The 17391-nt window shown below is 40.2% G+C and overlaps 2 protein-coding genes across 4 annotated transcripts in view; one reads left to right on the forward strand and one right to left on the reverse strand.

The window, feature by feature from the left end:
• Positions 1–17391, forward strand: part of TENM1 (teneurin transmembrane protein 1) — a 441878-nt gene that overhangs the window by 233149 nt on the left and 191338 nt on the right. For all 3 annotated transcript variants that reach the window (XM_087972076.1, XM_087972078.1, XM_087972077.1), the window contains exon 4: positions 14605–14842. In XM_087972076.1, coding sequence (XP_087828202.1) covers positions 14605–14842 — 238 coding nt within the window. The remainder of the gene's footprint in view (positions 1–14604; positions 14843–17391) is intronic.
• CYSLTR1 (cysteinyl leukotriene receptor 1) overlaps positions 1–17391 on the reverse strand; it is a 650975-nt gene that overhangs the window by 229643 nt on the left and 403941 nt on the right. The window lies entirely within an intron of this gene.

Raw genomic sequence — 17391 nt, forward strand, 5'->3', positions numbered from 1 at the left:
TTCAATGGCACCAAAACCCTAGCCACTATAGAAAACCCCAGCTACAGAATCATCAGAAAAGCCAAAGAGATTGAAAAACAACCTGAAAGCATGAATAGAAGAGATGACTCCACCAGACTGTCAATTATCTGGAAGCCTGCACTCACAAACCAAAAAAATCTCCATACCACAAGCCAGGCAAACACCTGGGCACAAACAGACCCCCCCAAAAAAAATATCTCCAGCCCAAACACATCCCAGCCAGCCACTCAGATGAAACCTACTTTTCTAATAAACTATAGCTGGCCATTCACCCGAAGCCAAGCCGTGCTAAAAGCCCCCAATACACAAAACACAATGTTGCCAACACAATCAAGACAAAAATATGCTACAAAACAGACAGAAGATGTTAGAAACATCAATCAAACAGAACACATCAAACTCCAAGACCAATAAACACAGACCAAGACTCCCAACCAATCAGGATGAAGAAAAAAAACATTCTAACACAGCACGAGGCTAGCACCAAATTTAAAACAGAAACGGCTGCAAAAGCCTGACAGACAAAGCCAATACACAAGCCTGATGATGGCAGATGAGACTCTGCCAAAATGTCGCTTAACTGGCAAGCAAACTTATCATACAATTATCATCAGCCTCCAGATAAGTTTCTGTATTTAGGGCGACCAGAGTCACTGAAGTAAGAATGTTGTGCTTTGTTGCAACTTGGTGTCTGTGCCTCCAGTCTTGTAAAATATATTTCACAGGTAGTTGCTATAATAAAGAGATATTCATCCAGATCTGAGAGTTTCAGTTTTTTTTTAAAAAAGGAACATAGCTTTCTTTTAAACTCTCCTTTAGTCTCCTTTAGAAATAGGTGATCAGGAATTCTCACAGTTTGTCTGAGGATAGGACTCTTGCTAAGCTATGCCAACACAATAAATCAACTCTGATGTCTGTGTCAGTACATCCATAAGAGCAATAAAAAAAGATAAAAGCTACAGAATTTGTTTACTTAAACATATTCAACATCACCATTTCAACTTGTAAGAAACCATAATCTTTGACCACATATAAGCAATTACTCAGCAAGAAGGTTCTCAGTCTTAGATGATTGGTTTTGATATAATTTAAAACTCATAAATTTCTACAAATATAAATCTTGGAGGAGGGCAATTAAAAACAAACAAAACACAACTCCACATGGATGTGTCCATTTGATCACCAGGGATTGAGCTTATCTTGAGGGATATTTTACTTACAAAGTGCTTTTATGGGACTTCCCAACAAGATTACCCTTTGCTGTTCACCCCTTGAAGGCAAATTAAGGGGGCTTTCTAAAGGGGATGGAATTTGGCTCAAACTGACCAGTCATCTTACCTAGATGACCTACTCATGTATCTTTCAGGTGATTTCCTGAGGTACCTGTTAGCATAAAACAGAGTCATTGGAAAATCATATATTGTATGCTTCAATATGTACATCAATCAATCTATCAGAACAGAGCTGGAAGGGAACTTGGAGGTCTTCTAGCCCAACCCCCCTACTCAAGCACAAGACCCTATACCATTTCAGACTGATATAGGGTCTGAAGTGGCTGCCCAGTCTCTTCTTAAAAGTGTTGGAGTACCCACAACTCCTGAAGGCAAGTCGTTCCACTGGTTAATTGTAATAACTGTCAGGACATTTCTCCTTGGTTCTAGGTTGGATCTCTCCTTGATTAGTTTCCATCCATTGTTTCTTGCCTTGCCTTCTGGTGCTTTGGAAAATAGGTTGACCCCCCCACTTCTTTGTGGCAGCCCCTCAAATATTGGAAGACTACTGTCATGCCCCTGTCGGAGTCTGACTCCGAAGGAGAGGAGGAACAGCCGACAGGGAGTGGAAGTATGGCTCTGGAAGTTGTGGAGGAAACTGGGGAAGGGCACAAGCTGGCTGGGCATTCAGAGGAAGATCCAGGCCCATCCCCTCTTCATCCTAGGGCACACAGGGAGGAGCGGATAAGGAAGAAACATGAATGGTGTGGTCTATGGGGGAGGAAAGGGCCTTGATCCCCTTCATGGGCTGCAGCTGTGAGGACTGTTTAAAAGGACAAACTGTGCATGGGCCAGTGCTGGAAGCAAAGTATGAAATAATTGTAGCCTTTCAGTTCTTATCTGAGTTCTGGTGTCCTTCCCAGTGTGTGTATTTCAATATCTGTGGACATCTTCAAGCCCTTATCCTGCCTTGTCTCATTAATTCCTTCAGTGTAGTTTGTGTTGCTTTTTCTATTTATAATTTATATGTATTTTGAGTTTGACTGGCATTTCCTCCTTTTTGCAACTGTTTGTGGGGGAGTTTTTTTCCCCAGTCAATTGGAGCTTTGAAGCCAAGTTCAAGGAATTAAAGGGACTTCACCTGTTTTTGTGACTTCGTTGCTTTTGTAACCCACCCTGGGTCATCACATCTACCATCATGTCACCCCTAGTCCTTCTTTTCTCTAGACTAGCCATACCCAATTTGTGCAACCATTCTTTGTAAATCTTCTTAGCTGCTCTTCTCTGCACTTTTTCCAAAGTGTCAATTTCTTTTTTGTTGTTTGTTATTTCCAATGCATGTTTCTTGATTAGGGGAAAATGACACATTGCATCTCTAGATATGCAGTCCTCTAAAAATCTCTGCAGTATTTTAGAATTGCTGTGATATTTGCTCTTAGGCATTCTGGCAAATAAAATAATAGAACTAGTCTAAGTGCACTAGATATTGCAAGAAATTTAAATGCAGTTTCAAGCCAGCAGAGTGCCTGGGGGATGAGGTACGGGATTAGGAAGAGTACTTGTTCCATCTTGAATGACATCTAAAAATGAAATAAAAAATATCTGTATCTATATCTATAGACACAAAGATATGAACACTGCAATTGCATCAGCCTGTGAAACCTCGGGAGATTTTTGAGCTACTTGTGTGAAGCTTCATGAAAATTTGGCCATGATTAAAAGCTGGAACCAACTGTGAACAGAATAATAGCAATCATATTGATTGAGACATGTTGGGCTCAAAAACCTGCTTTCTAAAAAACAGGCTTTGAGGAGAAAAAAAAAATAAGAATAGTAGACTGACAATGAGCAATTGAAACATATGTTACAGGTCCAGATAGAATTTTAAGTTTAGCCATGACTTATTTTCTGCAGAATTTGCAGATCTCATAGCAGCATTGAACAATTTTAAAAGCTACTTAAGCTCCAAAATTCCATAACATTTTATTAAACTTTTACAATGAATATTAAACTCTGATTTGCAACAATATATTAATGTAATAGCGAGAAATCTAGTGTCCCTTTAAGACACATTACATTCCTCATTCCTGAAAATGGTTATTGTTTCTCATTAGCCACAATGTTTTATATCACGTTACCAGTGGTGGGATTCAAATTTTTTTACCACCGGTTCTGTGGGCATGACTTGGCTTGGTGGGCTTGGCTTAGTGGGCATGGCAGGGGAAGGATAATGTAAAGTCTCCATTCCCACCCCACTCCACTAACCTGCTCATTTCCCCAGCTAACCTGCTTTCCAGCTCTGTTCTCCTGTGCAGGGCAACATAAGAAGACTCAGCCGATCAGTTGGGACTCAGGAGGCAGAGAAGAAATGGGGTTGGCGGGGCCAGTCAGAGGTGGGATTGGCCGGTTCTCCAAACTACTCAAAATTTCCACTAGCAGTTCTCCAGAACTGGTCAGAACCTGCTGAATACCACCTCTGTGACCTTACCCCTAGAAAGAATTTGCCTTTAATTATAAGTACAGTTTGTAAATTTACCTTGTTTCAGCAAACCAATTTCCTTTTCTCTTTTATCTCACTCACGCTCAATCTATAAAATGTTACTCTTTCGAAGACTGTTTAAGATCTGTCTTAATTAGGATGTTTACATGCTCAGATGTTATTATTGGATGAAATCTGTGGAGAATTGCATTATATTTAATGCCAAACATTTTTCATTTGAATTTCTGTGTTGTTGGTTTTTATGTCAAAATAAAGGTGAGGGTGAGTATACTTGGAAAAACAGATGAAGTGACTATTTTTTTTTTTTATCATCTGTTAAAATGTTATGGATCTGAATCTTTGTATTTCTATCCTAAAATAATTTCTTGATAATATGTGAGGTGAATGAATCAGAGTAGTAGAAGAGTAGGGAAGATAGAATTTCTACAGAAAAGCAATTAATAGCATAATGGAGGCACTGTGATTTCCGAAATCCACAGCTATTGTTAAAAGTTTATTGGAAATAGCTGAAGTTTGATTCTTAATATCCTGCTCAGAGGAGCAATTAAGATTGCAAACAATTGGTATTATGAGTTCTGTCCTCCTCTTATTGTATAGGGAATACTTCAACAACAGGTGGGAAACCGGTTCAACTTCTGCATCAGAACATATTCAAATATGGTTTTCATAGGGGATACTGATATACTATATTTACCATTTCACTGATTTGGGCCAAGGAGAAGTGTCTTCTATCCGACATATGTTATAAAATATATATTACTATGTTTTATATAAATATTTAACCATTTTAGGTACTTTTGACTTGGATGATTGAGTCTTTATTGAAATATTGAAATACATTTTGGTGAGAAACCCCTGCAGTTGGTGTGGCAAGGTTTAAAACATTCCAATGACTAACTATTTTTTTATTATTATTTTGATGGATGAAGTTACTTGGATGAGTAACAAAACATCCCAGATTAACAAACTTTGTTCCAGTTGCCATGAATTAAAATTTTAGTTATAAAAGTATCCAGAAACGGAACAGGAGAGAGTGATTATTGGGCTATTATGAAGATGGGGAATTCTGGGTCTATCTGTTTAGAGATCTAAGTTCCAAGTTCTTCACTGAAGAGTTTATATAATTTTCTCAAGAGTAGGACCAGGAAATCCTGGAGAAGAAGACAGAACAAGATAGATTGGTCTTCTTAGGGAAGATTAATATGTATATTATAAGATGAGATGTAACACTTCAAATTAATAACTGGTCATATATTGAATGGGTTGATTCTATTTGGAAGAAGCACTCCTGAAAGTACCAAAGAATCAAGCCATGTGGGACTTGATAGATTAAATCTAGAGCTCAGAAACCTCTGCACATCAGTGCCAGATTCACAGCCCAGATATTCTCACTCACCCAAAAATAAGTCATTGCATTTTGCACCAGCTTCTTAGTAAAGGCAGCCCCGTGGAGATTACATTGCAGTAGTCATTGTGGTATAAGACACCACGTGGTCAAGGCTTCCTTTTCCAAGTGGTCCACAACCGATGTACCAGGTACAACTGGACAATATTTCCTCCTGACACAGCTTCCACCTGGCTAACTAGTAATGATCCTAAGGAATCTCTGAAACATTTGCTGCTTCAGATAGACTGCCATTAAGATCCATAGTTAACTCAGAGTTTAAGCAGCATAAACAGTGAGCAAGCAGCAGCTTTGTCTTCTATGATTCTGTCATAGAATCTCCCTTCTCCAGGGAGGTTGTAAGACTGCAATGGTACCACTATGATGACCCTCGGGAACAGTGTATCTCTAACGTAGTGACAGTTCCTTATTCTAAATGTATTGATGACCACTCCCAGCCTAATTCTCAATCCTATAGATCAGGGGTGTCAAACTTGATTTCATTGAGGGTCGCATCAGGGTTGTGTTTGACCTCGGGGGGCTGGGTGTATGTGGCTGGGGCAGCGTGGGGTCAAGGCTCCGTTTTCAGCCATGATGGCCTCCTGCATCCCTCTGCCTACAAAAACAGAGCTTTGGGAGGCTGGCAGAGGGCTGCAGGAGGCTGTCGTGGCTGAAAGTGGAGCATGGGAAGGCCTCACATGGTCCTCCTGGACTCTTTTTTTGCTGGCAGAGGCATCGCGGGCTGGCCCTTTGCTGTTTCCAGGGTGGGCCCGTGGACCAGATCTAAGCCATAGGCCTTGAGTTTGACACCCCTGTTATAGATCATAAGAATGGATTTCCTCCCTATTTTGAATCTAACTGCTCACCACTATCCTATCTTGGCCTCAAAATGGGAATGAAATAGTGAAGATAGATGACAGCTCTTCAAACTGATTGTGAGGTTTTGCGACCACAATAGACTGGTGAGCCTACGTTAATCCATTAGTCATACATTAATGGTAGAAATGTGAAAAGTAAAGGTAATTTAGAATGCCAGGTTTTAATGGGAACATGGATACATCAGACTTTATGTCTGTCTGTGGGGGGAAGTAGCAACGAGTAGGACTGAAATGATCTGAAGCGAAGTCATGTGGTGATAGCATTCTGTCTGGCAAAGAAGACAATGCAATAAATTAAAAATAGCAGAACAAATGCACTTCCTGAAATGCTTTGAGCAGTACCTGGAAAAGTAAATAATAGAGTGCCAAAGGATTCTGGAAGAGAAGAAGGTCTCCCCAACGCAGTCAATTTCCTGTAATGGAGAAGGTCACCTTACATTCCCTGTTAAGAACTGAAGAAACTATCCAAAACAAGGGAGTGGTTAAGAGATACAAAGGATGGCATACATGGCTTCCGAAAAGCTGCAGCTATCTTTCAAAATGAGACTAGGTTAGTGGGGGAGGGGTTTGCTTGCCTCATTAATCTTAACCATCTTTTTTAAATCTCCCATATTGATCTGGTACTTTCTCCCCGATAGTCCTCCCAATTTTACTCCTTTTTGTTCCTTTTTCCACCCTTTTTCTTCCCTTCCTGGTGCAGTTCCTCTTTTCCCCCAATACCACCTTCACATTGTTGTTGTTTATGTATAATGCTCTTGCATATGGAAATGAGAACTGAAAATATGGAACTCCCTATAGCAGAAGGGAGGAGGAGGAGGATGGAAGGGAGATGACAAGAAGGACAGAAAAATAGGAGGGAGGAGGACAAGAAGAAAGAGGAGGAGGAGGAGGAGGAGGAGGAGGAGGAGGAGGAGGAGGAGGAGGAGGAGGAGGAGGAGGAGGAGGAGGAGGAGGAGGAGGAGGAGGAGGAGGAGAAATCCTACTCTTAGTGAACCAGATTAATTCATATTTTCTGAGTGTGGCTGAATCCAAAACCCAGTTCGTATTTGCAATTTGAGGAATTGATATGAATCCACTGGAGCTGTCAAATTGATTTGATTGGAAGATTTGATTAAAAAGCATATGTTGGTATATGGAAAAGTCCACTGGAGCTTCTAATCAATTCCACAGTTCTCACTTTGCAATGATTTCATGAAACCAAGCTGATAGTTCAGGGATTCAATCTGGAGAGGTAATTAGATTGCATCACTTTCCTGTTGAAGCTTTGCACATGCCTCATAGTTTGAAGAGAGAAAAAAGTTCCAACCCAAAGCAGATCTTTAAAGGGAATAAATGAGCATGTCTTGTGGAGCCCCTGCGTGTTAAATGCAAAATGTCTCAGGTTCGTCACTTTTTAATGCATTGCTTTAAATGTGCAATTTCAGCAGCAAACAATATAGTACTACAGCGCTGTCAAGAAATGATGGAACAGTTTGATTATTTTCTCATTTTGGGAGTGGAGAAGATACAGTAATTTGTAATTTGTTCAAATGTGCTATGGAAATGCTTCCATTTTAGCTTTAGCCAAGCTTACAAATACGTTTGCAGTCAACTAATAGCAAGGCAAGGGCAGAAGACTTATTTATTGACAAAAAGATTCTTTTTCAGGCTGTATATTAGTATATATAATTGAAGGTGTCAGAGAGACACGGTGTCCTGTTTATGCAGTTGGATGTAATTGGTATGATCCAGACTGAATTGCAGATAATCTTCAACTTAACAACCACAATGGAGCCCAAAATTTCTGTTGCTAAATGAGACAGCTAAATGAATTTTGCCTATGCGGCAACCTTTATTGCCGCAGCTATTAAGGGAATAACTGCAGTTATTAAATTAGTAACACATTTGTTAATGGCATCTGGCTTCCCCATTGACTTGGCTTGTCAGGAGGTCGCAGAAAGTGGACAGAAAGAAAACAATGAATGTTTTGATTAAAAACAGATGGTGTATAACTACAATATTATATGACATTATAAGTATTCTTATTAGAAAATGGGACAATACTTTTTATAGTACTAGCTATGGTTCTTATTCCTTGTAAATAGACTCAGACAAAATGCTGTATTCACAAATGTTTATGTTTAAAAATTTTTAAAAAATAATAAAAAAGAAAAAGTGGTCACATGACCCCAGGATATTGAAATCATCATAAATATGAGTCAGTTGCCAAGTGTCTGAATTTTGATCACGTAACCATGGGGATGCTGTAATGGTTATGGGTGAAAAACGGTCATAAGTCACTTTTTTCCCTAGTACTGTTTTAACTTCAAACTGTTGGAAACCAATACTACCTATATTTTATGATTATTACCATAATACAGTAGAACCTCTGGTCACGATCACAATTTGTTCCATAACTTTGATCGTGACTCAATTTGGTCGTGACCCAAACCTAATTTTGGAAATTTGACGCTTACTAAAAAAATGGTGTGAAAGGAGAAATCGGCCATGAAAACAAAAACAAAAAAATGTAAATTTTTTGGTCGCAACCCAATTTGGTCGTGGTCAGAAGTGTTCGTGACCAGAGTTTCTACTGTACGCTGTAAAATATTTTATGTTGCTGTCATGATACTACTCTTAACAAATAGGGTTGGCAAATAAATATGACCAATAAAACAAAAAGATAAGTAAGTAATTAAATCCTTCATTTTGCGGGGGATAGAAGTGTAAAGGAGGCTTCAAGTGTTACAGAACCAGTGGTGGTATTCTACCGGTTCGTCCCGGTTTGGCAGAACTGGTAGCTCTGACTCTATACTGACCTTTAGTTCCTGCTTTTCAACCTCAGCTGCTTCACCACACATCAGCTGTTTTACACACAGAGCTTGCAGCAGAAGGTGACTTGCGAATGCTGCGCATGCGCAAAGTGTGCATTTGGTGCGCACGTAAAGCACACATGCCCACACAAAGCACACACCAAACCAGTAGGAAAACGTTTTGAAACCCACCACTGTACAGAAGCCTGCATTGCCATTAGAAGAATTTCACCCATGCTTTGAACTAATTTCTTCTTCTCTCATTAACATTTTTATTGAGTTATAAGATAAAATAAGATACAAAATACCGAAGAAAATAGGAAAGCAATGGGGAGGAAGAGGGGAAGAGAAGAGTGGAAGGACTAGGAAAAAAACGGGGGGAAGCACTGACTTCCGACTCCCTCTGTTGCAGTAAAATAAGGCATTAACATCAAATCACAACTTTTTGTTTTTTTCATAATAATATAAACTAGCCATTTCCATAAGGAGCTATCAATCAAATTGGTAAAACCCAAAGTCAATGTTTCATTCTTCTCCACATCAAACACGAAGTTCAGAAGCAGTTTCCATGTGGAAACAAAAGTATTTATATTCTTTTCTTTAATCATAATAGTCATTTTTGCCATTTCAGCCAATTCCATCAGCTTCTGCAACCATTCATCTATGGTAGGAATAGAAGTGTCCTTCCATACTTTGAACTAATTTCTGAACCCTATTCTTTTTCATCAAAAGCAACGAGCAGTAGGAAACTGGATATGTTCCCAAGAAAACTGCAGGGACTCATCACCTGAGTGGACAGAATCTCACATTCTTGTGAGGTGTTCTTGTCATGACCTAGTTCTTCAGGTTTTTATCGGTCAAAATGTATATTCAGAAGACTCAATAAAATGAGGAAGATTAGGCACTTGTGCCTAGTGGTGGTGAAATCTTTCTGCCTCTTATCTTAGTTTTCATGTTTGTGTCTTAAAAAGAGGATTTTAATTTCTTTTTTCCGATAGCTGTGGAAAGAATCCTGCTAATGCTTCCTGTTAATCTAATCTACCAGGTTCTGATTGTACTCCTTATTATTATGCATTAATATTTATAGCTTCTCAAAGAACATCTTCCAAATTAATTTAGCATGGAAAAGATTTCCATCTCTGATACCCACTTTCTCTTTTTTCCCATTCTCTTCATCACTGGTTCTCTTTCTCTCTCCTTCCCTTTCATTTTCAGAGAGAGAAAAAGACTGCACATCAGTAAAACTGTTCATTCATTCAAGAATTCATTCATTCCCGAAAAAAGTTTCTTGGGAGGAAGAGAGTTTGCTAGAGTTAAATAGTTTCTCCTGTTCTGTCTTAATTTTAAAGATGTTGATGCTTGCAATATGAATGTTTCTTTCCCCTAAATTAATTTCAGTGTTGGTGAAAGGAAGTGTTGGGTTGACTGAGTAGCAGCATACTCTCAGGTTATGACTGATCTGATAAGGCATGGTGGTTCAGTGGCTTAATGACACCGGATATTATCTCAACTGCAGTGGTTCGAAACCTTTAACTGCATGACAGGGGGAGCTCCTGTCACTAGACTCAGCTTTTGTCCCCCTAACTCTTCAAAAACATATTGTATACAAGTAGATAGATAGGAACCACTTTGGTGGAGAGACAAGCTAGTGCTCTGTGCAGGCTGTCAGATTCCTGATAGCTCTGAACCTACCTGGGAGTGGCACCTGCTTGCAAGGCAGGAAGGGAGAAGGAAGGGAGAGGGCCTTGGGTGACACTGCAGGAAAAGCCAATCCTCTTTCTCTCTGGTGCAAAGCCAGCTCATCCTCCTGTAGCACACCTTGGGGCGGGTCCTATAACAGAGCTGCAATAGCATTATTACTATTCTGCAATAGCATTATGGTCTCCTGGCTACTGTAAGAACATCATACGATGATGATGAAGAAGAAGATGATGATGATAAGGAGAAGATCTTGTGGGACTTTTGAATACAGATGGATCGTCATTTGGAACACAACACGCTAGATATCACAGTTGTCAAAAACCGAAGCGTACAGTTTATTGATATCGCTATACCAGGAGACGCCAGAGTCAAAGAAAAAGAGCTGGGAAAAAAATCACAAAATATTGCAACCTGGCCATCGAAACTACGCGATTATGGATGAAACATGTATAACAGTGATACCCATTGTCATCAGGGTACTTGCTACCATGTCCAAGAATTTTACAAAACACATCAAATTACAGCTTCCTGCAATAACGCCAGCAGAACTGCAAAAAACTGCACTACTCCAAACATCGTACATTTTAAGAATATGCTGGCAGCAACTCGTATCAGCCATCAGAGCCAGTCAATGATATTTGGGATGCATTTTTAAATGTTCAGTTGACTGAATTTCATATTTAATGAATAAAAGAGATAATAATAATAATAGATCTGACTTTATTTCAAAACATAAAATAATACCATAAAACCTTCAACAAGCTTCACCATTCATTATTATGTTGTTCCCTGTGGTTTGCTGGAAATTCAGATCCAAGCAACATACATTGTTCTCAATAGGTCTTTTTGAACCTTTTAATTATACTCTGAAGTATCTTTGGTTATGTCCATGAAATCATGGCTCAGTAGAAACTCTAAGCCAAGTGTGTCCAACCTGCCCTGGGCAACTAGTAATGTGACCCCCAGAAGATCGTAAAATTATATGATTCATATACTTTAATATAGTATACATTTGAAATGTGTCCCAAGACGATTCTTCTTCAGTTATTTCAGCCCAGGCGAGTCAAAAGTCTGGACACCCATATGCTCCTATGCTAGTCCATCTACAAGAACTCTAAACAGACCTTCAATAATTTGATGCTAAGAAATTTCTGGATAGAGGGCATGATTTTTGATTAAGGGAACATCTTTCAAAGAAGATATAGAAGATGTTATAGAACATTGCACACTAGAACAACTAGACACAAGGACAGTTTTTTCCCCCCTGCATACCATCATTCTGCTAAACAACTAATTCCCACAACACTGTCAAACTATTTACTAAGACTATATGACTATTATTCTTCTCATCCTTCCTATTACCTCTCTCCTTTTCTACTTATGACCATAACTTTGTTGCTAGTATCCTTATGATTTATGTTGTTTTATTTAGTTTCCTAGTATGATTTTTGTTGATTGCTTTATCACTAAGTGTTGTAACTTATGATTTATGGTGAAAGTATTTTTATGATGACTATGATCATGATTTATCACTTATAGCTTTTTTAAAATTAAATTTCTATTGAATATATATTAAAATATTGGACACAGTATGACCTTTCTGGCATTTATCTCTTATAGCTTTTATGCACCCTGAGAGCTTATGCACCGAAGACAAATTCCAATCACACTTGGCCAATAAAGAATTCATTTCAATTCAATTCTACTCTACTCTATTCTACTATACTCTATACAAGCCTTCATTAATTTGATGCCAAGAAATTTCTGGGTAGGGAGCATGATTTTTGATTAACGGTACATCTTTCAAAGAAGGACTCAAAAATGTGTCTTCCTAGGTCACCCAATTTTGTGATGCCATTATACAAAATATTCATTCATTCACCATTCATTCAGTCTGGAACTTCTTATAATACCATTTTTATTCTGTTTTATTTTATGGTGTCTGTTCTTGATGCTTTTTAGGTCTTAATATATATACTATTTTTCTGTTCTAGAAAAAATAAAGAACTAGACAGGAGTTCTACTACAGGTAGTGTTTGTTTAACGACTGGTCGCTTAATGGTCATTTAAAGTTAAGGCTCCCCACGTCTAATTAGGATCCAATTTGATCCAAGTCATGTGATTGTATTTTGGGCACTTGAAAACTAGCTCACATTTATAGCTGTTTGTAAGCATCCCAGGGTTTTTTGTTTTGTTTTGTGTTTTGTTTTTGCCAGTTTTGGGCAGTTACTTCAAGATTCTAGCAAAAACTCACCTGTTGTGGGAAACTTAATTATCATGGTGTTCGCTTACCACAAAAGGTCATAAAATTGTGGTCTGCCACTCAATGACCTCCATGACTTACCACCATCATTCCAGGTTCGATGGTGATTGTAAATTGAAGGACTAGCTATGTTAGTTATTTTCTTGGGTCTTCCCTTAATGCTGGAATAAACTGGTTTAATTTGATGCATGCAAGAAGACACAGTGTTTCATAGGCATATACTTTGTGAGCGTTTCAATGACGATTGAATTGAGCTTACAGATTGTTTGAGAGCCAGCGTGTTCTAGTGGTTAAGGCACCGGGCTAGAAACAGGGAGACTGTGAGTTCTAGTCTTGCCTTAGCTGAGTGACCTTGGGACATTTTCTCTCTCTCAGCCCAACTCGCCCCACAGGACGGTTGTGGGGAAATAGGAGAAAGTTCAGGGGTGGGATTCACATTTTGTAACAACCAGTTCTGTGGGCATGGCTAGTTGGGCGTGGCTAGGTGGGAGCAGCCATATAACTAGGTGAGAGTGCCTTATTTTGGGGGGGTAGCACCCCCCATTTTGGGGCCTTCTGGGCCTCAGGGAAGACTCCTGGGGGACGTTTTTGCTCTCAGGAAGCTTCCCTGGGCAGGGGGTTGTGTATCCACTCCATTTTTTTGCCTTTCTGGGGCTCAGGGAAGCCTCCTCAGTGAAACAATAAGTAAGTGAGGGGAATCGCGGCACAGCTGACCATAGGAACAGCTGTTCATCGGGAGGGGGGGAAAGAAATAACTTAAGGAGTGACTGGGCAGGGAAGAAAGCAGTCAGCGCTGTTGGGCATGCACACAATGTTGCGCATGCACGATAAGGACTGACTGGGCAGGGAGGGGCGGGGCCAGCCAGGGGAACGATTTGGCAGTTCTCTGAACTGCGCAGAATCATAACAACCTGTTCTATAGAACTGATCCCAAGCGGTTCTATAGAACCGGTCTGAACCGGTAGAATGCCACCCCTGAGAACGGTGTGTTGGATATATTTGTCACTTTATCTTATTTGTAAAAATAAAAAAAGGTGGGATGCAAATAAACAAACGATGGCATCTTTGATATATTGACTTCAATTTCTAGACAATGTTGCCAATCCTATGGGACCAAGGCACTCTGTTCTTTGTTGCTTGAAATAATAGAATAACAGATGTGGAAGGGATCTTAGAGGTCTTCTAGTCCAACCCCCTGCTCAGGCAGGAAGCCCTATATCATCTCAGACAGAGGTGAACTTCAAAATTTTTAGCAAAAGGTTCTCTGCCCAGTTGCTGGGTAGGCATGGCCATGGTGGTTGTGGCCTAGTTAGCCTCCTGCACCATAGCAGAGGGGGGTTGTTTTTGCTCTCCCCGGGCTCCAGAGGCTTTCCTCAAGCCACTGGGAAGGCGAAACCAGCCTCCCCGGGCTCCAGAGGCTCTATGGAAGCTGGAAATGGGCCCATTTCTCACCCTCCCTGAGCCTCCATGCATGCCCTGCACTTACCTGCATCCAAAATGGGCCATGTGGCGACTCCTGCAAGGGGCGGGGCAAGGTGGGCGTGGCCAGATAGGAGTGGGATTTAAGGATTCTCCAAACCGCACAGAATCTTAGCGAAAGGATCTCCCAAACCCCTGCGAACCTCCAGCAGCCCACCTCAGATCTCAGACAAATGATTGTCCAATTCTTAAATACCTCCAGTGTTGGAGCACTCCCAGCTTCTAGAGGCAAGTTGTTTCATTGCTTCATTGTTTTAACTGTCAATAAGTTTTTCTTTACTTCTAGGTCGCTTCTCTCGTTGATTAGCTTCCATCCTGTTGCTGGAAAATAATAATCGGCCCTCTTTGTTTTGTTCGCTTTCTCTCTGAATGCAGAAATGCCAGGAAGCCCACGCAACCAGTTTACCTTCAGACCGCTACCACCTCCGCCGCCACCTCCTCACGCATGCACCTGCAGCCGAAGGCCTCCTTCAGCAGCCAATTCCCTCCAAGCCAGATCGCTGACCACCCGCAGCCAGCCGAATCCAGCCGCCCCATCGCCCCCAAACACCCAGGACTCTGTGCATCTTCATAACAGCTGGGTTCTGAACAGTAACATACCACTGGAGACCAGGTAAAACATTTCTAAACCTGTCCTTGAACAAGCTTGTAAGCTAAAAGTGGGCAGGAATCAAAGAAAGCAGCACAACAAGATAGAATAACAGAGAATAACCGAGTTCGAAAGGACCTTTGAGGTCTTCTAGTCCAACCCCCAGGGGCTCAAACAGGACACCTTATATCATTTCAGATAAGTGACTGTCTAGTCTCTTCTTGAAAGCCTCTAGTGATTCAGCCCCCACAACTGTTCTACTAGTTGATTGTTCTCACTGTTAGGAAGTTTCTCCTTAATTCCATGTTGCTTTTCCGCTTGATTAGTTCCCATCCTTTGCTTCTTGTCCTGCCTTCTGGTGCTTTGGAGAAAAGGTTAAATCCTCTTCTTTGTGGCAGCCCCTCAAATATTGGAACAATGATTATATCACCCCTAGTTTTTTAACAGATTAACAGTACTGGAAGGGACCTTGTAAGTCATCTAGTCCAACCCCCCCACCCAGAAAGGAGACCCCCACATCATTTCTGACAGATGGCAATCAAGTCTCTTTTTGAAAGCTCCAATTGATGAAGCTCCCGTAACTTCTGAAAGCAAGCTGTTTCATTGGTTAATTGTTCTCACTGTTAGTAAATTTCTCCTTATTTCTAGGTTGAGTCTCTCCTTGATCAGTTTCCATCCATTATTCCTTGTCTGGCCTTCAGACAAATAGCTTGACCCCTTCCTCTCTGTGGCAGCCCCTCAAATATTGGAAGACTGCTATCATGTCTCCCCTGGTCCTTCCCTTCCCTAGATTAGCCATTCCCAGTTCCTGCAACCCTTCATCATATGTTTCAACCTCTAGTCCCCTAATCATCCTGGTTGCTCTTCTCGGCACTCTTTCTAGAGTCTCAACATCTTTTTTTTATTGTGACCAACACTGCTGACCAACATTGGATGCATTTATGGCCTTTTGCATCATCTTGCTGTCTCATTACTGCATTTTATGACTTTTATGACTGGCATTGACGTCTGGTTTTTGGCAAAACTATGCCAATAGTAAACCATTGGTTTGTTTAATGACCACAGTGTTCACTTAATGACTGGATTTGCTTAACAATTCTAGTGATTCACTTAATGGCTACTGTGAACATGGTCATCAAATTGGGCTAGTCATGTGTCCAACCCATTTTACAATGGTCACAAGTTACAGCCAGGATGGACAGAATCCATTAAGGCCATGATTTGAGGACTACTTCTAATTGCAACATTATATTCCAGTCAGGAATACCCCCACTTTCTTAGCTTTTCTTGGCTGCTTTCAAATATATAGTGAAGATCATACAAACATGAAATGTAGAGTATTACAAACTAAAAAAGGAATGCCTTCTTGTTAAAATATTGTGAAACAGCTAGGTGATTATGTTTTTAAGCACTTTCTGAGCTTCAAATCAGTGGACAATTGGTTCCATGACCTGAGTTTCATACAGAAAGCAAATTAATTATTGATTTCAGAACATCTTTAGTTGTGGAACCAAAGATGCCCCATTGATGGCTTAGTCGACCACAGGAAAGTAGACATTTTCTTCTAATTAATTTAGCTAAAAGAAAGAGGAGAAGGAATCCATGTTTGCCTGTGTTGTGCCTCTAATACAACAATTTGCTGTCAACATTTTAATTTTGTCAGTTTTATTTTCTTCAAAAACCTTGATAAGAAAACATGTGGAAACCCAGGTCAAACATTTTCCTTGTCTTTCCTTTTTCTATGCACTATAAAGAGTACTGTAAGCTTCTAATTTCCTTTTAAGCAGTTTACTAATCTCAAAGTGTGATGTTTTGTTAAACCAGTGTTAGCAGAGATCAACCAGATATCCTGAATCTGCATTTACTTAACAGCCACTACAATAAACATTTGTGGAATGGTTTTATACCTTCAAAATGAGTTGAAAGCTAATTGCAACTTGTACATTAGGGAAACGGTGCAGCTGTAAAAGTAACATATGGATAAGCTACTCATGGTCTCCTGGCGATTGGCCCAACATCACCCATCTGGTTTTCATGCCTACGGTTGGCCTCTCCCATAAGATATAAAGGAGGAGCAAAGGGACATGAGCCTTTGCAGGAAGCAACGTTGTTCATTCTGGTTGGTTTAAGCTCTGTGTTGACTTTGTGCTCCATTTGGCCTTTTACAGCTAATAGGCAATTTAATTGTTGGCAGCATTTCAAGGGAGATAAAGGTGGGTGCTTATCAGACTTATCCCGAAAGACTGTGGCAGACTCCTGTTGGACTATTTGTTTGGGATTCATTACGGGCTATGAATGCATATAATTCACAACCATTGAAATTTTAAAAAAGGTTTTTTTAAGAACAGCGTGTGATTGTTACTGTCTCAGGAAGCCTTAGTCAGAACACATAGACAAGGACCCTCAGTTTCCATCTTGCCCTATCTTCTGTTCCTTCCTTAAGGCAGGCAGTTGCTTTACTTAACCTAATCATAAGGCTGGCCTTAAAGTTAAGGGAGAATAGATGGTGGTCTTCTTCCATCACAAACTGAGCTTCACATTGGGCCTCTAAGATGAATCAGACCAAGAGAGAC

Source organism: Notechis scutatus, chromosome 10 (genome assembly GCF_049901735.1).
Source record: "Notechis scutatus isolate UNSWTSFEM ecotype Mainland chromosome 10, rNotScu1.2, whole genome shotgun sequence".
Taxonomy (NCBI): Eukaryota; Metazoa; Chordata; class Lepidosauria; order Squamata; family Elapidae; genus Notechis; species Notechis scutatus.